Source organism: Ovis canadensis, chromosome 1, assembly GCF_042477335.2.
Source record: "Ovis canadensis isolate MfBH-ARS-UI-01 breed Bighorn chromosome 1, ARS-UI_OviCan_v2, whole genome shotgun sequence".
NCBI lineage: Eukaryota > Metazoa > Chordata > Mammalia > Artiodactyla > Bovidae > Ovis > Ovis canadensis.
Window position 1 is genome coordinate 85,640,628 of NC_091245.1, and position 26,071 is coordinate 85,666,698.

General features: G+C 35.7%; 1 protein-coding gene across 2 annotated transcripts in view; it reads right to left on the reverse strand.

Annotated features, from left to right (window-relative positions):
• The window catches only part of VAV3 (vav guanine nucleotide exchange factor 3), a 428,368-nt gene that overhangs the window by 30,043 nt on the left and 372,254 nt on the right, over positions 1-26,071 (reverse strand). For both annotated transcript variants that reach the window (XM_069599254.1, XM_069599261.1), the window contains exons 21-24: positions 23,414-23,479; positions 11,564-11,598; positions 2,794-2,910; positions 2,146-2,233 (exon numbers count right to left, since the gene is read on the reverse strand). In XM_069599254.1, coding sequence (XP_069455355.1) covers positions 2,146-2,233; positions 2,794-2,910; positions 11,564-11,598; positions 23,414-23,479 — 306 coding nt within the window. The remainder of the gene's footprint in view (positions 1-2,145; positions 2,234-2,793; positions 2,911-11,563; positions 11,599-23,413; positions 23,480-26,071) is intronic.

A 26,071-nucleotide genomic window follows, 5' to 3' on the forward strand; every position in this document is an offset into this window, starting at 1 on the left:
AATTTTTTCAGAACTGAGTCCTTTTAGAATTCTGCAGAATCACAGTGATTTCACATAGTGAGGATTCAATATAAATTTGTTCAAGAAATGAACAAAAACAAAGAAGAGGTAGGTCCAGACGAGTTCAGTGGTCTCTTCAGCAATTTTTTTACAGTGATTTTCTTCCTGACAAAAGTATTTATCTAAGGCTGAGATTTTTTGGCCTCTTGTCTTTTCACAATCATATCCATTTGCTTATTTTTTTTTCAGTTTCATTGTAGTTTCACAATTAATTCTTAATCTCCTCCCTTTAAGTATCTTTATTATGTACTTCCTTACAAAAGATCCCCTGATATGGAGGGAAAAAAACACATGCATGTGTCTCCAGCAGTGACATTTCTGATGTTTTACACACACCACGTAATAAGCACTGTTAGCTTATGTGAGCTCTTTTACTTCCCTTTCCAGAACATCACTGAAAAACTTTTACCCCTCTAGGATACAGATTACTTGAAATCTTGGTCTTTGTGGCGTATATTATAATCACAGCTTTCCATGCACATAGGAACCTGAGGATCTATGTTCTGTTATTTACTGGCTTTTCACATCTAACCTTAGAGGATGAGGAACTTTCTTGAGCTGAATCCAGGTGACATAAAGTTAAATTGATTGGTTCTTGCCAGTGATTATTCCTTTCATCCTCTTTGCTTATCTCTTGTGATGGGAGTCCCTTTTGTTGCTTTCAAAGTCAGCAAAGCTGGTAGTCAACTTTGGCCCTACAGCATTTTTTTTACAGTCTCATACTAACCATGATACCACAGAGCAGCCTCATTACCAAGCACCCTAAGTTCTGCAGGTGAGAGTCAAGCTGGTGTGTCTTTGCAGTGATGTGGAGACCCCCTGTGCATGCTTTTTTTCATGTCTCAGCTGGGGCTGTCACTCATTATTTGTGCATCCACTTGCCACCTCCCTGCTAGGTTTTCCTTTCAGGAAGACACCTCCTCAGGTCTCGTTCTCTCTGTGCACAGCTTGCTTACTCCAGCAGAAGGTAACTCGCTGCAGCAGGGAGGATGCCTGGATCTTGCTTGCCACTTTGACAGGGTTTGCATTTTCCAGGACACATCCTTAGGATGCTGCCCATCCTTAGCTTTTGAATTGGGAATGTGATATTTATGTCAAGACAGGTTTTCTTACTTTTCTTTTGACTCCGTTCAATTCAGTTCAGTCGCTCAGTCACAAGAGGCTTGTTTCTTTACAACATGATTCCTGTTTTGACCCAGTTCTACATTTTTGGATAAGACTTTTAAGCTGGCCTATTTTGTAAGGCTCTCTTACACTCAGTTTTAACTTAGTGTTAACATCTGCAAAGTGCTTTGAGATGTTTTCCAGATGGATGCAGTATGTATCATTTGATTGCGGTTCAGTCAATGAGCGGTCCTTCCCAATGTTACTCAAAGGACTTAACAGAGCTCTGCAAAGGCATCTTATGTCCTATATCCAATTCTTCATTATCTTAAGAAAGTCTCCAACTTGAGAAACAAGCCTGAGACTACTTTTCAGGAAATAAGAACTTTTTTCTTTACTGTTAACAGTGCACATGATGTAATGATATGTATGTATTTTTTATATGACAATACATAATATTCTTATATGCTGTTGCACTTTTAAAAATCAGAATTAATCATCTTTATATGAAGCAACTTGGTAACAATATACTGTTTCAATTTAAACATAAAATTGCTATGAAATCACTGTCATATGGTAAAAATGTGATCTTGTTAATGTTTAATTGTCAAAGGTAATGAAGAAGAACTGTAGCACAGATCACTTAGACTAGAAAATACAAAAAGGTTTTCCATTTGACAGTATATTGTATTTTGCATGAAATGAACCTGAATGTGTCTATGGTTCTAAGAATCATATAGTGTGGACCCTGAAATATTATCTTAAACTTGCAAACTTAGTTTACAATGAAAAATATGTTTAAGGCAATATAAAATTTAACTAGAATTCTTAAAATTTTCAAGATTCTGCTGCAAAATTAAGATATTATTCTCTTTAAATGTGTCAGCAAGCAAAATTTCCAAGAAACTATAGAACTAAACTGACCTTTCCAAAAAGAGAAAACTAAGGACCACAGATTGAAAAGAACTAATCAATGCTTACCATTAAACTTTTAAACTTTCTATTTTCTGCAATGTGAAAAAAGCCATCTCTTGTTAAAATCTTGATGTGCTTTGCTTCATTATTGTACCTGTGGGCAATGGATAACTTATGAATATAAATGTGTTTTTAATCAGTAGAAATCAATAATTACCAGAGGGCATGCCCCAATAACATTATAGGAATTAATTCTGAAGACAAAATATATACCTATGCCAATACACTGGTGACAGCTAATTAACAAAATATATTCACTAGATTGGTTGAAGATATAAGCAATTTTTGAAGTGAGATTGGGGGGCATTAGATTTGACCAATCATTCTGCCCAATTTATTTATAAGATCACTTTGAGAATACAGAAAATAAAATAAAATCTAGTAATTTATAATTCTTAGGATTTACTAGAAATATACACACATCAAGTCACCAAAGCACAGTGTTATGAAAGAAATCTGGTATGCCAATTAGCAGCCTATAACACTTAATACCATTTTTTTCTAACAGATATTTTCAAGTATTAATGAACTGTCTAGAGAGATGATGCATTATTTCTGCTGCAATTAGAACCTGGGTTTTCAACTTCAGTGTTGCACATGTCAGATAATCTATGCAATTATGAAAACAGGAAAGCTATTTCTTGTCCTACTTACTTAATGCTAATTGCGTATTCTCCTGACTCTCTGGTCCTGTGTCTCACAAGGTAAGTACTGTTTACCCTGTTAATAAGTTCAGTCTCTGCCTGCAGTCTTTCCATGGCTCCAGCATACCTGTGAGAAACAAGGACACAGAAAATTTGGGTAATGTACCTGAAAGAGAAGAGAGGCTAAAAATAAGCATCTGGCAGGATTTTAATTTAGTGGCAGATCTGAACTGTTTTTACTGCTATACTAACTATTTCAAAAAACAATACGGAAAAATGTCCTTTGAATACATTCAAACAAAGATACTGTAATCTCTACAAAGATTACAACAGTGAAGTGAACAATGCCAAACACACTAAATACTTATCAATAAATAAATGGAAAAAAGGGAGGAATTTAGTGGGTATTGGGTCAGAGAGGGACTTCCCTGGTGGCTCAGATGGTAAAGCGTCAGTCTACAATGCGGGAGACCCAGGTTAGATCCCTGGGTTGGGAAGATCCCCTGGAGAAGGAAATGGCAACCCACTCCAGGGCTATTGCTTGGAAAATCCCATGGACAGAGGAGCCTGGTAGGCTACCGTCCATGGGGGAGGGCTGTGGAGAGTTTAGCGTCAAGAAAGAAAAAGACTTTAGGGAAGGATGGCCTATGGAAGACACACTCAGATATACACACGTGCACACATATACACACATTCCTCCAAAATTTCACATTTTCTAGGTAAAACAGTATGAAATAAAATCTCCTTTGAGTATTAAGAAAATTTAGGGACAATTTAAATTTTTTTTAATAATTATTTTTTAGATATAAGATTAATTCTTATAGTCCGCAATTTTGATAACCAATTTTCTTAAGAAACTACTAATAGCAAATAGAATTTTTAAAAGATATTTTCAAAACCAAAATTCTGTTGTTCCCAAACTCTGCTGGCTTAAGCATACAAAAATTCCATAACATTAAAAGGGACAAATTCAATGTTAAAATATTCTTATTCTTATGATTGATCTGTTCACATACTTTCCATTTATTCCTGGTTCAGTTCAAGGAGACTGAATTTGTTTTTGAAGATCTTTTTCTTCCCCTCTTCTTTTGTTCTCTCCTCATTTGATGTCTATCTGTAGTGATGTGTTTGGATTGCTTTGTTTTTTTAATTGTGTGTTTCAATTGTAGATTTTTGGTTTGTGGTTCCCAGGAGGTTGGTTGTTGTTGTTTTTGAGTGGTAATGTAGTTTATTTTAAGTTAAAATATATGTTGTTGTTCTTTAGTTGCTAAGTTGTGTCCAATTCTTTGCAACTTCATGGACTATAGCCCTCCAGGCTCTGCTCTCCATGCAATTTCCCAGGCAAGAATACTGGAGTGGGTTGCCATTTCCTTCTCCAGGGAATATTTCTCACTCAGGGATCAAAGCTGCATTTCCTGCATTGGCAGGTGGATTCTTTAGTGCTGAACCACCATGGGTACAGCATTTAAAAACAATTTTATTATTTTTAAAATTTTATTTTATATTGGAGTATATTTGATTAACAATGTTGTGTTAGTTTCATCTGACAGCAGAGAAGTTATATAACTGATTCAGTTATATATATATGTGTGTGTGTGTGTGTGTGTGTGTGTATGTATTGTTTCAAAATTATTTTCTCATTTAGGTTATTACAGAGATAAAGCAGAGTTCTCTATGCTATACAGTAGATCCTTGTTGATTATCTATTTTCAGTATAGCAGTATGTACATGTCAATCCCAAACTCCCAATCTATCCCTCCTGCCTGACCTTTCCTCTCAGTAACCCTAAGTTCTCTAAGTCTGTGAGTCTGTTTGTTTTGTGAATAAGTTCATTTGTATTATTTTTTAAGACTCTGTATATAAACTGATGTCATATATTTGTCTTTCTCTGTCTCACTTCACTTAGTATGATAATCTCCAAGTCTATCCATGTTGCTGCAAATAGCATTATTTCATTTTTTTCTATGGCTGAGTCATTTCATTCTTTTTATGGCTAAGTTATACCTTTTGTATATACATACCACATCTTTATCCAGTCATCCATCACTGGAGTTTTAGGCTGCTTCCATGTCTTAGCTATTGTAAACAGCATGGCAATGAACGTTGGGATGCACGTATCCTTTTGAACCATGGTTTTCTCCAAATATATGCCCAGGTGTGGGACTGCTGGATCATATGGTAGCTTTATTTTTAGTTTTGTAAGGAACCTAAATACTGTTCTCTATAGTGACTGCACCAATTTACATTCCCACCAACAGTGCAGGAGGGTTCACCTTTCTCCACACCATCTGGAGCACTTATTTTTTGTAGATTTTTTGATGATGGTCATAATGACTGGTGTGAGGTGATTCCTCATTGTAGTTTTGATTTGCATTTCTCTAATAATTAGCAGTGTTCAGCATCTTTTCATGAACCTCTTGGCTGTATCTCTGGTGAATTCATGTCCTTCTACCCTGCCATCCTGTCTTCTCCCATTATGTATCTCCCATGACATTTCGATATAGCAGTCTACAAATATACACAATTGTTTTATGTTGCAGATCCCTTAATTTCAAGTTCATCTCCAGTATCCTGCATTTGTATTCTCCTCTTCTCAAAATTGCTGGTTTTGATATCATATTTGTATATGGATGATTTTCTATGTTTAGGAAAATCTCTCTTACCAGTGAGATTTCCCATTTGTAGTTTTCTTGATTCTAGCTGTGGCCTTTTCTTTTCCACCTACAGAAGTTCCTTTAGCATTTGTTGCAAAGGTGGTCAGCTGGTGCTGAATTCTCTTAGTTTTTGCTTATCTGTGAAACTTCTGATTTCTCCACTGAATGAGACCCTTGCTGGATAGAGTATTTTTGGTTGTAGCTTTTTCCCTTTCATCACATTAAATATATTGTGCCACTCCCTCTGGTCTGCAGAATTTCTGCTTAAAAATCAGCAGATAACCTTATCAGGGTTCCCTTATATGTTATTTGTTGCTTTTCCCTTGTTGATTTTAATATTGTTTTCTTTGTCTTTTATTTTTGTCTGTTTGATTAATACGTGTTAATATGTTCCTTCTTGGCTTATCTTGTATGGAATGCTGCACTTCCTGGATTTGAGTGAATGTTTCCTTTCTCATGTTAGGGAAGTATTTGGCTATAATCTTTTCAAATATTTTCTCAGGCCCTCCTTCTCTCTCTTGGCCTTCTGAGTTTTTATCAATTTCAGATTCCAAGACAGAAAACCTCTGTTTCTCCGCTGATGCTCATGCCGCCATAGTGCTGCCCCTCACTCTGCTTTCTGCAAATGCCCCAAAGCCTAGCCATCATCTGACCCAGTTTTGTCACGTTGTCACATTCAAAGAACATCTGACATCAAAAAACAAGTCCTCAAGTTTTTGTTTGCTCAAGCTTCCTTGAGCAATTCCTACCCAATTTTTTTTTTGCAAATTCTCCAAATTATAAACCCCGCAATGATACCTGTTCAGCACCATGTACTGTACCTATTAATTCTTTCTATGGAGACATCCATTTTTCCCAAACCCTCCACCCTCTTGGTCTAATCACCACTGCTTTCTCTCCAAGCCTGCTGAATTAGTGTAGTTCTGGAATCCCTTCACTCCCATTTCCTAGGTTTTGTATCTCCCTCTTTCCTGGTTTACTAGCTAATTCCTCAGATCTTAAATGAATATATGGGATGTAATAGTTAGAAGGTCTCATAATGTATTTTACTCAGTAATCCTTAATTCACAATTTGGCTGGCTAAATAATTCTAGGTGACAAATCATTTTCTTCTCAAATTTTAAGGCACTGTTCTGCTGTTCTAACTTCCAATTCAGTGCCATTCTGATTTCTGAGTCTTCGTAGGTAATCTTTTTTTTTTTCCCCTCTCTGGAAACTCAAATTTATTGCTCTGTATAGCAAAGTTCATAATAATAAGCCTTCCAGTTATATGCTGTACTAAAAAGTTCATTGTTGTCCTGCGTTCTCAGGAGCATCTTTGATGTAGAGTCATATAGCTTTCAGTTCTAAAAAAATTTTTGTTTTGTCTTTTTTTATATATATAATTGTTAGTTTCTCTTTCTCAAGTTCTTATTAAATGAAGGCCAGACTTCTCAGGTCAGTTGTCTGCTCTATCTTTTCTCTGTTATCTCTCTTTGATTTTCTAGAGGATTTATTCAACTTTATTTTCCAATTTCTCTACTCAATACTTAGAGAGCTCTTCTTCATTCTCAGTCTCTGTCTCTTTTATAAAACATCCAGCTCACTCGTATGGATATATTATCTCTTAATTCTGAGAATATAAATTAAAGGCTTCTCTCTTCTGCCCATGCTAATGTTTGTAATTCTTCCAAGTTTCTTTTTGACATTTATTTTTTTCTCTACTTCAAGGCTTTTCTCAAATGTCTGGTTACTCTTTGTTGTCTGCTCACATTTTGCTGTATGGCTCAGGAAACTTAAACAGAGCTCTGTATCAACCTAGAGGGACGGGATGGTGAGGGAGATGGGAGGGAGGTTCAAAAGGGAGGGGATATATGTATACGTATGACTGATTCATGTTGAGGTTTGTCAGAAAACAACAAAATTCTGTAAAGCAATTATCCTTCAATTAAAAAAAAAAAAAGAAAAAAGAAAGCGAGAAAGGCATCCAAGAACTGACTGGGAGTTCTGTGTGGGAGCAGTATGGGAGGCTCACCAGGTTGGAACCTGATCCTTTGGGAAGAAGCTGATGATGGGGCTGGATTTTAGGTTTTTTAATTCTAAGTCTATTCCATTTCTTTAGAGAAAAATCTTCCAAATTCCTATCTGGATGGAAGAAGAGAGTAGTCCATGTGTGTGAGACACAGCTGTCACAGTACTGAAACTGAGCTATACAAAGGAACTGAGGATCATCATCAGTCTGTATACTGACTTTCCTTAATTTGACTGATCTGTTTTCAGTATAGCATCTCTGCCAATTTTTGCTGGGCCTGCTCTTTCCAAGTCTAGGCCTCATATGGCTCAATTTTTCCAAGTAATGTACCCTCTAATTCATATTTCTTGCTAAGGGAGGGAACGGTAAGTTGTCTGATTTCTTGGAGGATGAGCCAGGGACACTGGTATCTGCATCCTTTTCTCCATAAGGATTTTCAGACAGTTCCCCAGATTTAAGCCCCATGTCTCATCCCAGTCTTCATGACACCCAAAAACACAGACTGCAGATAATCACCTTGAACTCTGTTTTATTTCATGGCTTATAAAAGAGACAAAGTTTACCTTATGGGAACAGCTTTAAAATGTGAAAATAATAAGGATAGTCAACTCCTTAATGACTTGAGAAAGTGAAAGTCGCTCAGTCCTGTCTGACTCTTTGTGACCCCATGGACTATACAGTTCATGTAATTCTTCAGGCCAGAATACCAGAGTGGGTAGCCTTTCCCTTCTCCAGGGGATCTTCCCAACCCAGGGATAGAACCCAGGTCTCCCGCACTTCAGGTGGATTTGTTACCAGCTAAGCCACAAGGGAAGACCAAAAATACTGGAGTAGGTAGTCTAGCCCTTCTCCAGGAGATCTTCCTGACCCGGGAATCGAACTGGGGTCTCCTGCATTGCAGGTGGATTCTTTACCAACTGAGACTAAGCCCTCTTAATGACTTGAAAACCACAGTGTAATTTTTCTCTAAACAGTTTAGTTTTTCTAAAATTGAAGGTTTCTTTTGCTGATATAGTAGATCATTTTGTTCCTTAGCAGAAAGCATTTCACATGAAACTGCCTGCTTAGTGTGAAGAAACTGTCCCAAGTTTCTTAGAAAAGAAAAAGTAATTTTGAAATTCTATTATCTTTATTTCTTACTGTTTTCAAGGGTGTTCCCTCATCTAAACATCTTGATTTTTTTTATCATTAGGAACAATACTATTTGGTCATAATTTCAATAGAGTTTTACATATTGGCAAGGGTACATTTTAAAACAAAGGATTCAAAAGCTAATCTCCTGTGTTCTGAATGGTTCGCAGGTATCAATCCATCTTGTGTGTGGCATTCGTATTTCTCTAAAGTCATTAGTTTTATAACTATTATGCCTTCTTATATAGAAATAGTAAAAGAAAAGAGAAGGAAACTATTATCACACTTTCATGACTTCACCAGTTCTTGATGTTTTACAGTTTGATTATCCATGCTATCAGTTCTGTTCTCCAAAATTAATTTGTCAGGGTTACAGTCTTTAATTCCATGAAAACTAAGACCTCAAATTTGTCTTAAGACAGGTAAACATATAACAAAGATTTCCAGTTCTATCACAGACCTGCTATAATTTCTCAGCAGGCTCAGTGGTAAAGCCAGGGAAGGATGTCAGAGAAAACAGACCATGATTACACAAAGCAGATGTGGCTGGGGAGGAAGAGTAAGACTGCTGGGGAAAGGATCCCACACTATGGACAGTGTGTTCCTACAGTCACCTGACATTTTTCATGCTTTGGTTATATGGCAGAAAATGATCAGTTTGAAATATCAAAAAAACTCAGGTGTTACCTACACTTGCAAACTGAACTAGTACTTACCATATACTCTCAGAATACCTCATTTATATTCATACCCTGATTTCTAATTTGTATGCACTTATTTCAATATCAAGAAAATAAAAATAGAAGCAGTCATTTTAAGAGGAGGTTAGCCATATCACTAACAGAAACAAGGAAACAGTAGATAATGATTTTTACTTTTTAGACATTATGAGTTTAAGAGAAAATGACATCTTCAACCAGAAAAACTACTTAGAATAGTTATAATCAACATATGATGATAATTAACATATTTTGGGTACTTACTATGTACTTAGTATTATACACATTTTACTTCATCTTTCCAACATCTGTATAAGGAACAATGCAAAGAAATAGAGGAAAACTATTGAATGAGAAAGAATAGAGAACTCTTTAAGAAAATTGGAGATATCAAGGGAATATTTCATACAAGGATGGGCATGATAAAGGACAGAAATGATAAGGACCTAACAGAAACATAAGAGATTAAGCAAAGGTGGCAAGAATACATAGAAGAATTATACAAAAAAGGTCTTAATGACCCAGATAACCACAATGATGTGGTCACTTACCTAGAGCCAGACATCCTAGAGTGTGAAGTCAAGTGGACCTAGGAAGCATTACTACAAACAAAGCTAGTGGAGGTGATGGAATTCCAGCTGAGCTATCTCAAACCCTAAAATATGATGCTGTGAAAGTGCTGCACTCAATGTCAGCAAATTTGGAAAATTCAGCAGTGGCCACAGGACTGGAAAAGGTCAGTTTTCATTCCAATCCCAAAGAAGGGCAATGCCAATATTCAAACTACCTTACAGTTACACTCATTTCACAAGCTAACAAGGTTATACTCTTATGCCCAAAATCCTTTAAGCTAGGCTTCAACAGTACATGAACCAAGAACTTCCAGATGTTCAAGCTGGATTTAGAAAAGGTGAAGGAACCATCAAATGCCAACATTCAATGGATCATGGAGAAAGCAAGGGAATTCCAGAAAAACATCTGCTTCATTGACTACACTAAAGCCTTTGACTGTGTAGATCACATCAAACTGTGAAAAGTTCTTAGAGATGGGAATACCAGATCACCATGTCCATCTCCTGAGAAACCTGTATGCAAGTCAAGAAGCAACAGTTAGAGCTGGACATGTAACAATGTACTGGTTCAAAATTGGGAAAGGAGTATGTCAAAGCTGTATATTGTCACCCTGCTTATTTAACTTATAGGTAGAATATATCACGTGAAATGTTGGGCTGCATGAATCACAAGCTGGAATCAAGATTGCTAGGAGAAATATCAACAACTTCAGATATACACATGCTACTACTTTAATGGCACAATGTGAAGAGGAACTGAAGAGCTTCTTGATGAGAGTGAGAGAAGAAAGTGAAAAAACTGGCTTAAAACTCAACATTCAAAAAACAAAGATCATGGCATCTGGTCCCATCATAGCAAATAGATGAAGAAAAAGTATAGTCAAAGCTATGGTTTTTCCAGTGGTCAGGTATGGATGTGAGAGTTGGACCATAAAGAAGGCTGAAAATTGAAGAATTGATGCTTTTGCATCGTGGTGCTGGAGAAGACTTTTGAGAGTCCCTTGGACTGCGAGCAGATCAAAACAGTCAATCCTAAAAGAAATTAACCCTAAATGTTCATTAGAAGGACTGATAATGGAGGTGAAGCTCCAATACTCTGGCCACATGATACAAAGAGCCAACTCCTTGATAAAGACTCTAATGCTGGGAATGATTGAGGGCAGGAGGAGAAGGTGGCTACAGAGAATGAGGTGGTTGGATAGCATCACCGATTCAATGGACATGTATTTGAGCAAACTCTGGGAGATAGTGAAGGAAAGGGAAGCCTGGTGTGCTATAGTCCATGGGGTTGCAAAAGTCAGACACGACTTAGCAACTAAACAACAACAACCCTTTCTGGGCTAAGTTTTTGTTTCAGACAATGAAATTATACATTTCCCCCCACCTCAACTTCATGAAACCTATTCTAAAACACAATATGCATATTTGCCCATGTCCCATTCCACTTTTGGCTACGATAAACTTTGGATTTACAGCCAAGTACTTGCGCTTGTACTCACATGCACCACTCTCTGATAAAGATATGGAAAAGGTCAGCAATATATACATTCATTATGGTGTTCTGTTACATGTGAAAACACCTTTAGCCAGGACAAATGGAAATGGAATGTAGTTTACTACTCCCAATTTAAGGTGTTCTTGAGCTAAAGGTATGGTATTTCAACTCAGTGACATAAACATTTTTAATACTTACCAGGGTTGGCAAGAGTAATCTACTGGTTTGGGCACCTAGGATATAAAAAGGCAAAAATAGATTAATATTACTTAAGGGAAGCTTTTAGAAATCAATCATTAATTCAGTTCAGCTAACTCAGCTCTATAAAAGCCTAAATAACACAGTCCTAGAACTATCATTGGCAATATTATACAATGCGAATCATAGTATATTTCAGATAAGTCGAAAATAATTCATTTCACTTTAATTCTTTCCTTCATTTTATTGCCACTTTACCTCTCAAGAAAGAGATAACAAGAAAATATGAATTGGAATCTTTTGGTATTAATTTTCAAGGCAGTTTAATCTTTTCATAGAAAATTAAAATGAAAATGTTAGGAAAACCTAATAGCACTCTGCTTTCCCAAGACATTGGAAAAGCAGGCAAAATAAACAATATACACTAGATATAGACTCTTATTATGTAACATAAATTTTAAACTCTGGTTTAGAAGTCTACGAACTGGAAGACCATTTTTTTTTTTATGAAATGTCATGGGAAATATTCAGTTTTACCTTTTTTCCTATGGAACTTTGCAAAAGAGAAAAACTACATTTTCTATGCAGATAAAAAGAAAACTTCCAGTAGCTAACTGCAAGTAGAAAATGAACAAAGCCAAAGAAGGCTTACTAATATTCATAAAATAACAAATTATATGCATACTACTTAATCTTCATGAATCACCTGAATCTTTGATGTATGTATTCTATAGTATTTACATTGAGCCCATTTACATTAGGTGATTAAAAATACTATTACTCTCATGTGTAACTGAAGTATGGTCAATATGAATATATCTGTAGCTATGTCCATTTTCATAATGGGCTATTACTATTTTGATCTTCCAGGTTGAGTGTTATAATTTAAAAACTATCCTTCTGGTCAGAACATCTCTAAAGTTATCAGTATTTAAATATGTTATCCTATGGAACATTTCATGCAAAGATGGGCTCAATAAAGGACAGAAATGGTATGGACCTAACAGAAGCAGAAGATATTAAGATGAGGTGGCAAGAATACATAGGGGAACTGTACAAAAAAGAGCTTCATGACCCAGATAATCATGATGGTGTGATCACTCACCTAGAGCCAGACATCTTGGAAGGTGAAGTCAAGTGGGCCTTAGAAAGCATCACTATGAACAAAGCTAGTAGAGGTGATGGAATTCCAGTTGAGCTATTTCAAATCCTGAAAGATGATGCTGTGAAAGTGCTGCACTCAATATGCCAGCAAATTTGGAAAACTCAGCACTGGCCACAGGACTGGAAAAGGTCAGTTTTCATTCCAATCCCAAAGAAGGGCAATGCCAAAGAATGCTCAAACTACTGCACAATTGCACTCATCTCACACGCTAGTAAAGTAATGCTCAAAATTCTCCAAGCCAGGCTTCAGCAGTATGTGAACCATGAACTTCCAGATGTTCAAGCTGGTATTAGAAAAGGCAGAGGAACCAGAGATCAAATTGCCAACATCCGCTGTATCATGGAAAAAGCAAGAGAGTTCCAGAAAAACATCTATTTCTGCTTTATTGACTATGCCAAAGCCTTTGACTGTGTGGATCACAATAAACTGTGGAAAATTCTTCAAGAGATGAGAATACCAGACCACCTAACCTGCCTCTTGAGAAACCTATATGCAGGTCAGGAAGCAACAGTTAGAACTGAACATGGAACAACAGACTGGTCCAGATAGGAAAAGGAGTATGTCAAGACTGCATATTGTCACCCTGCTTATTTAACTTCTATGCAGAGTACATCATGAGAAACACTGGGCTGGAAGAAGCACAAGCTGGAATCAAGATTGCCAGGAGAAATATCAATAACCTCAGATATGCAGATGACACCACCCTTATGGCAGAAAGTGAAGAGGAACTAAAAAGCCTCTTGATGAAAGTAGAAGAGGAGAATTAAAAAGTTGGCTTAAAGCTCAACATTCAGAAAACGAAGATCATGGCATCTGGTCCCATCACTTCATGGGAGATAGATGGGGAAACAGTGTCAGACTTTATGTTTTTTGGGCTCCCTAAAACAGACGGTGATTGCAGCCATGAAATTAAAAGACACTTACTCCTTCAAAGGAAAGTTATGACCAACCTAGATAGCATATTAAAAAGCAGAGATATTCCTTTGCCAACAAAGGTCCATCTAGTCAAGGCTATGGTTTTTCCTGTGGTCATGTATGGATGTGAGAGCTGGACTGTGAAGAAAGCTGAGCGCCAAAGAATTGATCCTTTTGAACTGTGGTGTTGGAGAAGATCCTTGAGAGTCCCTTGGACTGCAAGGAGATCCAGCCAGTCCATTCTAAAGGAGATCAGTCCTGGGTGTTCTTTGGAAGGACTGATGCTAAGGTTGAAACTCCAGTACTTTGGCCACCTCATGTGAAGAGTTGACTCATTGGAAGACTCTGATGCTGGGAGGGACTGGGGGCAGAAGGAGAAGGGGACAACAGAGGATGAGATGGCTGAATAGCATCACCGACTCGATGGACATGAATTTGGGTAAACTCTGGGAGTTGGTGATGGACAGGACAGGGAGGCCTGGCGTGCTGCAATTCATGGGGTTGCAAAGAGTTGGACATGACTGAGCGACTGAACTGAACTGATGGATTACTTTTTAAGCTTCACCACCATGAAAGATCCTGATATATGGCAAATAATATTGAAAGTAAATGACACCATTCAAATCCTGTAAATATTTTCTTATACAATTTTATTTTCACAAAAAGAAATCAATCTTTGTTTCTGTTTTGATAAGATATAGATGGCCTCTAAAATCTGATGGGGAAATTTTTCTTTTTTCCTCTTTCCCTCTACCTCTTTGTATTCTTTAAATATATGTTTATTCCTAACGCAATATGTCTTTCTGGGAACAACAACAAAAAGAGAAAAAGAGGAGGGAGGAAGGAGGTAAATAGCTTCAACATATTTTGGCTGTGGATTTTCTTGGCTGGAAAGGATCCATAAAAATTTAGGGTAACATAAAATTCTAAAGCAGAATGGGTATCTGATGCTCCTCAATCCTGATGTGCCCTTCTGGATCTTATTCTTTCTACGGTGAGTACATTCTGATGTCTGAGGAGCCAGCTATGTGTTCTCAGCTATGATCCCCTTCATCAGAGTAGAATCCTGTCCTTTTGCATCTCACATGAGCCTTCCCCCTTTCTTTCATGTATACTTTGGGGCTTTGTATGAATATCTCACATATAATGCTATAAATAATTTTCTTTAATAGGTTTTCCCCAGTGCTTTTTTCTGCCTTCATCATAGGCTGTTTCCATTGTTAAACTTCTGCTACAGATACAGAATTTTTAAAAAGTTTTATTGGGAATACTGCATGCATGTGAATTTATATATAAGCTACACACTTCTTCCTAAGTACATCTTATAAAAGCTAGATGAGACAGAAGTGAAGTTAATGTGTTTGTTAGGCTAGAGATGTCATTATTTCATCTTTATTGAAGAAAGACAGTTTTCTAGATAGATTAGATTTCTAATTTTCTTCAAAACTTTGAACATATTATTCTTATTGTTTCAAATCTTGAAATCTCACTGTATAAAATTTCCATTTCTTTTTTACAGTTCCTGTTTGCTGAGGTTTCCTGTCCATTCATTATAAACACATAGTTAACCCTTGGACAAAACTAGTTTAAACTGCAGGGGTCCACTTATTTGTGCATTTTTTCCAATATTAAATACTACCATACTACACGGTTTGCATTTGGTTGAATCCATGAAGGTGGAACCACAGATATGGAGGAAGTGTAGATACAGAGGGCTGACTATACATTATAGATAGATTTTCCACTGCTTGGAGGGTCAGGGCCCTAACCTCTGCACGTTTCTAGAGCCAACTCTATTTTCCTTTTTTTCCTTAAGCACAGTTATAATATTTAAAAAATCCTTTCCTGCAGGTTCCATCATTTGGGACATCTGAGGGTTGTTATCCATTAATTAATTGCCTTTTCTGCTGAGTGTGGTTCATATTTTCCTGTTTGCTTGTATACTCATTATTTAGTATCTTGGACAATTAGAATGATAATGTTGTAGAGGCTCTGAATTCAGTTATGCTCTTACAAAGAGTGTCATATTTCTTAAAGTAGGCAGTTAATTTGTTTGAACCCCAACTGCAACCTCTGTCTTTCCTATCCTAAGATTTCCTATCTCCCTTTCCAGCTTGTTTACTTCAAACTCTACATTCTGCCACTTTAAACCAGTAATACTGTGAGGTTTCTATTATACCTGAATTTTAACCACCCTGCATGGTGCATATATACATATACAGACATATATACATGTATGAGACTACAGAGTTTGTAGTTATTTTTTTGTGGGAGGATTGATCCAATAGGAGCTACCTGACAGTGGCTAGAACTGGAAGCTCTTACTGTTGTTTGCTATGTCTAATCATCAACCCTTTATAGTTTTATCTCAGGTTGGTTTTAATATTTTCACTTTGTGTTTGATGTTCTGAAGTTTCACTAAAATGTATCTAGGTATCCATTAACTTTAATATACACTTCTTGACTATTAAGATTAGCTTTATCATAAATTCTGGAAAATTCTCAGCCATTATTTGAACATTGCTTTCCCACAATTATCTATATTGTTTCAATAAGATGCATTTGAACTTTATCACTCCATTATCTTACATTCTTCATATGTTAACCTTTCTGGCTTGTTCACTGAGAAATTTCTTCAGATTTTTCTTCTAATTTTCTACCCAACTGAGTCTAATAAATTTTGTAATATTTCCATTAAGGTTCTCATTTCAATTACTGTACTTGATTCTTTTGAAATATGCCCAAACATTAAATATCCTCTCAGACTTTTATCCTCCCCCCTTAACTTTTTCAACCATATTAAATATACAGTTTTGAACTTAGTATCTGATAATTATCTGCTATCCTTATGAATATAATTCCACATGTTATTGTTTTGTTGACTTTTCCTTAAGATGGGTTTATTTCCTCATAAATGTAATGATTCCAAATTGTGAATTTATAATCCCTGTAACTTTATCTGTAGAAATTCTTTGAGGTACCAATCTAGAGAGATGGGTACATGCATTGAGAGTACAAGTCAATGTGGAATCATCTTACGTTTCGTTTAAATTTTTATTTTATATTTGAGTATTGTTGATTAACAATATTGTGTTAGTTTCATGTGTATAGCAAAGTGATTCAGTTATACATGCATCTATTCTTTTTAAAGTTGTTTTCCCATTTAGGTTGTTTTGAGTATTGAGCAGAGTTCCCTGTGCTATATAATAAAATCCTGCTGCTTATTTATTTTAAAAGTAACAGTGTGTATATATCAATCCCAAACTCCCAATTATACCTCCCCATCCCACCCTTTCCCCCAGTAAACATAAGTTTGTTTTCTAATTCTGTGAGTCTGTTCCTGTTTTGTAACTAAATTCTTTTTTTTTTTTCCCCTTAGAGTCTACATATAAGCAGTATCACTGACATTTGTCTTTCTGTGTCTGCCTTAGTATGATAATCTTCAGGTTGATCCATGTTGCTGTAAATAGCATTATTACATTCTTTTTAATGACTAAGCAATATTCCACTGCATATACGTGCCACATCTTCTTTGTCCATCCCTCTGTCAGTGGACAGTTCGGTTACTTCCACGTTCTGGCTCTTGCAAACAGTGCTGCAATGAACATTGGGATGCATGTATCTTTTTGAACCATGATTTTCTCCGGATATATGCCCAGGAGTGGGATATCTTGGTACGGTAACTCCATTTTTAGTTTTTTAAGGAACCTCCATACTGTTTTCCATAGTGGCTGCAGCAATACCAATAGTGTAGGAGGGTTCCCTTTTTCTCCACACCCTCTCCAGCATTTATTATTTGTAGACTTTGAGGATGGCCATTCTTACTGGTGTGAGGTGATATCTCATTGTATGATATTTTTGATTGCATTCTTCTTAATAATTAGTGATGTTGAGCATCTTTGATTTGCATTTCTCTAATAGTGATGCTGTGTCTTTGGGCCATCTATAGGTCTTCTTTGCAGAAATGACTACTAGATCTTCTGCTTATTAATAGATTAGGTTGTTGTTTGATATTGAGCTGCAGGAACTATTTGTAAATTTTGGAGATTAATCCTTTGTCAGTCAAATCATTTGCAAATATTTTCTCCCATTCAGTGGGTTATCTTCTCATTCTTTTTTTAAAGATTTCCTTTGCTGTACAGATGCTTTTGAGTTTAATTAGGTTCCATTTGCTTATTTTTGTTTCTATTTCTATTACTCTAAGAGGATCAAAAAAGTTATTGCTGTGGTTTGTGCTAAGGAGTATTCTGCCTGTGTTTTCCACTAAGAGTTTTATAGTATTCAGTCTTACATTTGAGTTTTAACCCATTTAATTTTTATATATAGTTTAGAGAATATTCTAATTTCATTCTTTTACATGTAGCTTTCCAGTTTTCCCAGAACCACTTATTGAAGAGACTTTCTCCTCACCACTGAATATTCTGGTTTCCTTTGTCATAGAATAGGTGACCATAGCTGAGTAGGGCTATCTCTGGAGTTTATGTCCTGTTACAGTGATCTATAATTTTGTTTTTGTGCTAGTACCAAGCTGTTCTGATTTATGTAGCTTTATAGTAAATAGTCTGGAGTCAGGCAGCCTGATTCCTCTGACTCTTTTTCTTTAACAAGATTGCTTTAGCTATTCAGGGTCTTTTGTGTTTTCACACAAATTAAATTTTTTTTGTCCCAATTATATGAAAAATGCCATTGGTAATTTGATAGGGATTTCACTGAATCTGTAGTTTGCTTTGAGTAGTATAGTCATTTTAACAATATTGATTATTTCAGTCTAAGAACATGGTTATTTCTTTTCATCTGTTTGTGTCATCTTTGACTTCTTTCATCAGGTCTTATAGTTTTTGCAGTATAGGTTTTTGCCTCCTTAGATACGTTTCTTCCAGAGTATTTTATTCTTTTTGATGCAGTGGTAAATGGAACTGTTTCTTTAATCTCTCTATTCTTTTGTTATTAGTGTATAGAAATGCAATAGATTTCTGTGTATTAATTTTGTATCCTGCAACTTTACCAGATTCACTGATGAGCTCTAGCAGTCTTCTGGTAGCATTATTAGCATTTTCTACATACAATATCATGTCAACTGCAAATAGTGACAATTTTACTTCTTCTTTCCCAATTTGGATTCCTTTTATTTCTTTTCTTTTTCTGACTGCTGTGGTTAGGATTTCCAAAACTTTGTTGAATAAAAGTGGCAAAAATGGATATCCTTGCCTTATTCTTGACCTTGGAGGAAATGCTTTCAGTTTTTCCCCACTGAGTATGATGCTAGCTGTAGGTTTATCATATACGGCCTTTATTGAGATATATTCCATCAGTGACCACTTTCTGGAAAATTTCTATCATAAATGGGTGTTGACTTTTTCAAAGGCTTTTTATGCATCTATTGAGATGATCATATGGTTTTTATTCAATTTATTGATGTAGTCCATCACACTGATTTGTGGATATTTAAAAATCCTTGCATTCCTGGGATTAATCCCACTTGATCATGCCATACGATCCTTCTAATGTGTTATTGGAGTCAGTTTGCTAGTATTTTGTTGAGGGATTTTATGTCTGTGTTCATCAGTGACATTGCCTCTTTTTGAAGCATTTTTGTCTAACTTTATCAGGGTGATGGTAGCTTCATAGAATGAATTTGGGAGTATTCCTCCCTCTGCAATTTTTGGAAGGGTTTCAGAAGGATAGGTATTAACTCTTCTCCAAATGTTTCATAGGATTTGCCTGTGAAGCCATCTGTTCCTGGCCTTTTGTTTACTGGGAGTTTTTGTTTTTTAAATAACAGTTTCAATTTCAGTCCTTGTGATTTGTCTGTTTGTATTTTCTCTTTCTTCCTGGTTCAGTCTGAGGAGATTGTACCTTCCTAAGGATTTGCCCATTTCTTCTTGGTTGTCCATTTTGTTGGCATTTCATTGTGGTAGTAGTCTTTTACGATCATTTGTATTTCTGTGCTGTCTGTTGTAACTTCTCCTTTTACATTTTAAATTTTATTGATTTGAGCCCTTCCCCATTTTTCTTGCTGAGTCTGGCTAGAGGTTTATTAATTTTGTTTATCTTTCTAAAGAGCAAGGTTTTACTTTCACTGATCTTTTCTATTGTTTCTTCATCTCTGATATTTATGGTTTTTTCCTTCTAAAAGGAAACTTTGAATTTTGTTTTTTCTTCTTTTCCTAGATGCTCTAGGTATAAGATTAGGTTGTTAGAGATCTTTCTTGTTTCCTGAAGTAAGATTTATTGCTATAAACTTTTGTCTTAGGACTACTTTTGCTTCATCCCATATATTTTGAACATCATACTTTCATTTTTGTTTGTCACTGGATATTTTTATTTCCTCTTTAATTACTTCAGCGATCCAATGGTTGTTTACTAGCATATTGTTTACTTCCAAGTGTTGTGTTTTTTATAGTTGTTTTTGCCTGGTAAATTATTTATTATCTCATAGTGTTGTGATCAGAAAAGATGCTTGATATGATTTCAGTTTTCTTCAACTTACCTAGGCTCTCCTTGTAGCCCAGCATGTTATCAATATGGAGAATGTTCTATGCACACTTAAGAAGAATGTATATCCTGATGCTTCTAGATGGAATGCTCTATAAATATCAATTAAGTCCCTTGGTTGAATGTGTCATTTAAGGCTTGTGCTTCCTTATTGATCTTCTGTCTGGATGATCTTTCCATTGATTAAAGTGGGGTGTTAAGTGCCCCTACTATTAATGAGTTACTGTTGGTTTCCCCTTTTATGGCTGTTAGCATTTGCCTCATATATTGACATCCTCCTATCCTGGGTGCATGTACATTTACAATTCTTATATCTTCTTGGATTCATCCTTGTTCATTGTGTCCTTCTTTGCTCTTATAATAGTCTTTATTTTAAAGCCATATTTTGTTCGATATGAGCATAGCTACTCCAGTTTTCTTTTGATTCCCATTTGTATGAAATAAATATTTCCATCCCCTTAATTTCAGTCTGTATGTGTCCCTAGATCTGAAGTGAGTCTTTTAAAGACAGCATGTATATGGGTTTTGTTTTTGTATCCATTAAGCCAGTCTACATCTTTTGGTTGGAATATTTAATCCATTTATGTTTAAGGTAATTATCAATAAATATGTAGGCTCTACTGTTTCTAGCTTAGAATTATTTAGGTCACAAAGGTAGTATGACTTCCAACCCCTCACATGTGTGGTCTTTGGATTTAAAGTTAAGAATTCTTTAGAGGACAGTATGGTACTGGCACAAAAGCAGAAATATAGACCAATAAAACAAGATAGAAGGCCCAGAGATAAATCCATGCACCTATGTGCACCTTCCTTTGACAAAGGAGGCAAAAATATACAATGGAGAAAAGATAGTCTCTTCAAGAAGTGGTGATGGGAAAACTACACGTAAAAGAATGAAATTAGAACACTTGTTAACATGACACACAAAGATAAACTCAAAATGGATTAAAGACCTAAATATAAAAATTCTTAGAAAATTTCTTTTTTCCTTTCCAACCAAATGCTTGCTTTTCCTTTCTAATCAAGGCCCAAGCAAAGATAGGCATATCATCTTCTGTAATATAGTTTTCTTCTCATTCACCCACTGAAGGATCTGGAATTCACAGAGATACCAAAGTCTACGTTGTGCTGTAGCTCCAGGCTTTGTCTCCAAGTATCATATTGGCGGAAATAATAAACCTGTCTCTTTTATGTTCTTCCTGTGTTTTCCCTCCTTCTAAATATTTACCTTAATTTAACCTACAACCAACAAATTAATCTATAATTTCACTAAGTAAAGCAGTAAAATTTTAATAGCTATTAATTTTAAGCTATAAAAACAATTACATTTAGTTGGGAATCCAATTCATAATTATGTGTTCCTACAACTCTTTATCAGCTTAAAATCCTAAGCATATTTCTTTTTCCAGTAACCAGTTCACCAAATACCATTCACTATGATCCTACAAGCTGATTCAATTAGTATCTGCCACTGATAGCTGCCTACATTTAGTTAGGGCCTTTTTTTGTTGTTTTTTTTGTTTTTTTTTTCACTCCTTTGCTCATTCATACAACAAAAAATATGTTAAATACCTACTTTGTGCTAGACTATTCCTAAAATAAAACTTCAAATGCTCATTCTATGCTATATTCAAGGAGCTGTGGAAGGTAAACAGTATGTGGGACATGAAATGCTTAGTAGTTTTGATTTGATGTCTTTGCTGTGCTTAGTTGCTCAGTTATGTCTGACTTTTTGCAACCCCATGGACTGTAGCCCATCAGGGTTCTGTCCATGGGGATTCTCCTGGCAAGAATAATGGAGTGGGTTACCTTGCCCTCTTCCAGGGGATCTTCCCAACCCAGGGATCAAATCCAGGTCTCCCACATTGCGGGCATATTCTTTACCAACTGAGCTATCAGGGAAACCCAGTTGATGTCTTTAGGTTTCCAAATCTTAATTTTTAATAAATATCATTTCTTTAAGCATAGGAAGCCTTAATGATGTTCGTATAAATGACAGAAAACTGGCTAAACAATCATTTTTGCTTATCTAATAAAATGAATGGTATCAAGTTTCAGTGATTTCTTCAAGATATAACAGGCTAAATAATATATGAAATTGGATCATAGAGCCCACAGAAATAGCAAGAGCTTTTTTAATATTCATTTTGCTTTTGAAATTTAATTAATCTTGAATGAGTAGAGTAAATTATTCTTCAGATTACATCTGAGGTCAAGGATGGCAGACATTCCCATTATTAATTAATATTAAAAAGAATGTTCCGTTTAGAAATCTCAGAAGGACCAAAATTTGGCAAGCAAGATAGTTCAAGATTTTTATTCCCTCCAAACCATTAACTGCATTATATTAGTATCAAGAAAAAAAATTTCATTTACTTAAAGCTAAGAACTTAAAGTTTCTATAAAAATCTACTCTAAACATCAAATTCTGATGATTAAATATTATGCTAAACAGAAATATATAAATTTCATGAAGCATTAGGGAGTACATTTTATGTGATATTCATCCATAATAATATTTGAGTAAATATTCACTCTTCTTGTATTTGCCTAATGTGTTTGATGTTTTCAGGAAATATCATTATGACACTAAATAAACAGTTATGACAAACTAAAGCACAGAAAAATGTATAATAGTAAGATATTTGGAGAATCTGTGGACTTTCATGCTTTCTAGCATGCTTTCAAACACGCTTTCAAACACACTAGTTGAAGTGCGCTATCTCTGTAACTCAAAGTGACTGGAAATAGATTAGATCCTCACCTTGGCTTCCCTGATAGTTCAGTTGGTAAAGAGTCCACCTGCAATGCAGGAGACCCTGGTTCAATTCCTGGGTCAGTAAGATTCCCTGGAGAAGGGATAAGCTACCCACTCCAGTATTCTGGCCTGGAGAGTTACATAGACTGTGTAATCTATGGTGGTTGCAAAGACTTATACATGACTGAGCGACTTTCGCTTTTAATCCCTACCTCAGAGGGAAAAGGGGAAGTAGTACAATATATCTGATAGGTAGCTTTAGTTTATTCCTTCTAAAACCTGGTAAAATTTTTAGTTTTGTTCAAACAAACAAAATAAGTAAATAGTTCCTCTTTCATATATTCCATTAACATTTAAAAATGTTTTCTGATAATGGAGTCATGATTTTGGTATGTAATATTATTAATAAGAAAATATAAGTTAATTAGGGACCAGACCAATATCCTTTATACATTCTTGCATAATTAACTACAGCATCAAAAAATAAAGTAGAAAGAAATAAAATACTCATACTTACACATGGGCAAGGCTTGACAGCATCACTCGGAAAAAATCCAACCTCTCCAGATGTTAAATTTCTACCCTAAATTAGAAAAAAAAAAATGCCGATGTTGAGAACAAATTTACCATAATGATAATTGTGTAATGGTAGATGCATGATGCTATTGGTCAGAACCTTCAGAATTACTTCCACATTGTACCCAATCCTAACATTAACTTACTATAGCTCAGGAAGGGAAACATAAGCGGAAAGGTTTTTAAATTGTTAAAACTAATAACCTAACTACACACCTAAAGCAACTAGAAAAAGAAGAAATGAAGCACCCCAGGGTTAGTAGAAGGAAAGAAATCATAAAAGTTAGGGCAGAAATAAATGCAAAAGAAACAAAGGAGACCATAGCCAAAATCAACAAAGCTAAAAGCTGGTTCTTTGAGGAGATAAATAAAATAGACAAACCATTAGCCAGATTCATCAAGAAACAAAGGGAGAAGAATCAAATCAACAAAATTAGAAATGAAAATGGAGAAGTCACAACAGACAACAGAGAAATACAAAGGCTCATAAGACACTACTATCAGCAACTATATGCCAATAAAATGGACAACTTGGAAGAAATGGACAAATTCTTAGAAAAGTATAACTTTACAAAACTGAACCAGGGAGAAATAGAAAATCTTAACAGACCCATTACAAGCATGAAAATCGAAACTGTAATCAGAAATCTTCCAGCAAACAAAAGCCCCGGACCAGATGGCCTCACAGCCGAATTCCACCAAAAATTTAGATAAGAGCTAACACCTAGCCTACACAAACTCTTCCAGAAAATTGCAGAGGAAGGTAAAGTTCCAAACTCATTGTATGAGGCCACCATCACCCTAATACCAAAACCAAAGATGCCACACACACAACAAAAAAAAACCCTACAGGCCAATATCACTGATGAACATAGATGCAAAAATCCTTAACAAAATTCTAGCAAACAGAATCCAACAACATATTTAAAAGATCATACATCATGACCAAGTAGACTTTATCCCAGGGACGCAAGGATTCTTCAATATTTGCAAATCAATCAATGTGATACACCACATTAACAAATTGAAAGATAAAAACCATATGATTATCTCAATAGATGCAGAAAAAGCCTTTAACAAAATTCAACATCCATTTATGATAAAAACCCTCCAGAAAGCAGGCACAGAAGGAACATACCTCAACATAATAAAAGCCATACATGATAAACCCACAGCAAACATTATCCTCAATGGTGAAAAACTGAAAGCATTTCCCCTAAAGTCAGGAACAAGACACGGGTGCCCATTCTCACCACTACTATTCAATGTAACTTTGGAAGTTTTAGCCACAGCAATCAGAGAAGAAAAAGAATAAAAGGAGTCCAGATTGGAAAAGAAGAAGTAAAACTCTGTTTGCAGATGACATGATCTTCTACATAGAAAACTGTAAAGACTCCACCAGAAAATTACTAGAGCTAATCAATGAATATAGTAAAGTTGCAGGATATACAATTAACACACAAATTCCTTGCATTCCTATACACTAACAATGAGAAAACAGAAATTAAGGAAACAATTCTATTCACCATTGCAATGAAAAAAATAAAATTTAGGAATAAATCTACCTAAAGAAACAAAAGGCCTATATATAGAAAACTATAAAACACTGATGAAAAAAATCAAAGATGACACAAATAGATGGAGAAATATACCATGTTCATAGATCAGAAGAATCAATATAGTGAAAATGAATACACTACCCAAAGCAATCTATAGATTCAATGCAATCCCTATCAAGCTGCTGCTGCTAAGTCACTTCAGTCGTGTCCAACTCTGTGTGACCCCATAGATGGCAACCCACCAGGCTCCGCCGTCCCTGGGATTCTCCAGGCAAGAACACTGGAGTGGGTTGCCATTTCCTTCTCCAATGCATGAAAGTGAAAAGTGAAAGGGAAGTCACTCAGTTGTGTCTGACTCTTAGTGACCCCATGGACTGCAGCCTACCAGGCTCCTGCATCCATGGGATTTTCCAGGCAAGAGTACTGGAATGGGGTGCCATTGCTACCAACGGTGTTTTTCAAAGAACTAGAACAAATAATTTCACAATTTGTACGGAAATACAAAAAAAAAAAAAAAACAAAACCACAACTCCAGTAGCCAAAGCAATCTTGAAAAAGAAGAATGGAACTGGAGGCATCAACCTACCTGACTTCAGGCTATACTACAAAGCAACAGTCATCTAGGCAGTATGGTACTGGCACAAAGACAGAAACATAGATCAATGGAACAAAATAGAAAGCACAGAGATAAATCCACGTGCCTATGGAGACCTTATCTTTGACAAAGGAGGCAAGAATATACAATGGAGAAAAGACGATCTCTTTCACACATGGTGCTGGGAAAACTGATCAACCACTTGTAAAAGAAGGAAACTAGAACACTTTCTAACATCATACACAAAAATAAACTCAAAATGGATTACAGATCTAAACATAAGACCAGAAACTATAAAACTCCTAGAGGAAAACATAGGCAAAACACTCTCTGACATAAATCATAGCACGAAACTCTATGACCCACCTCCCAGAGTAATGGAAATAAAAGCAAAAATAAACAAATGGGACCTAATTAAACTTAAAACCTTTTGCACAACGAAGGA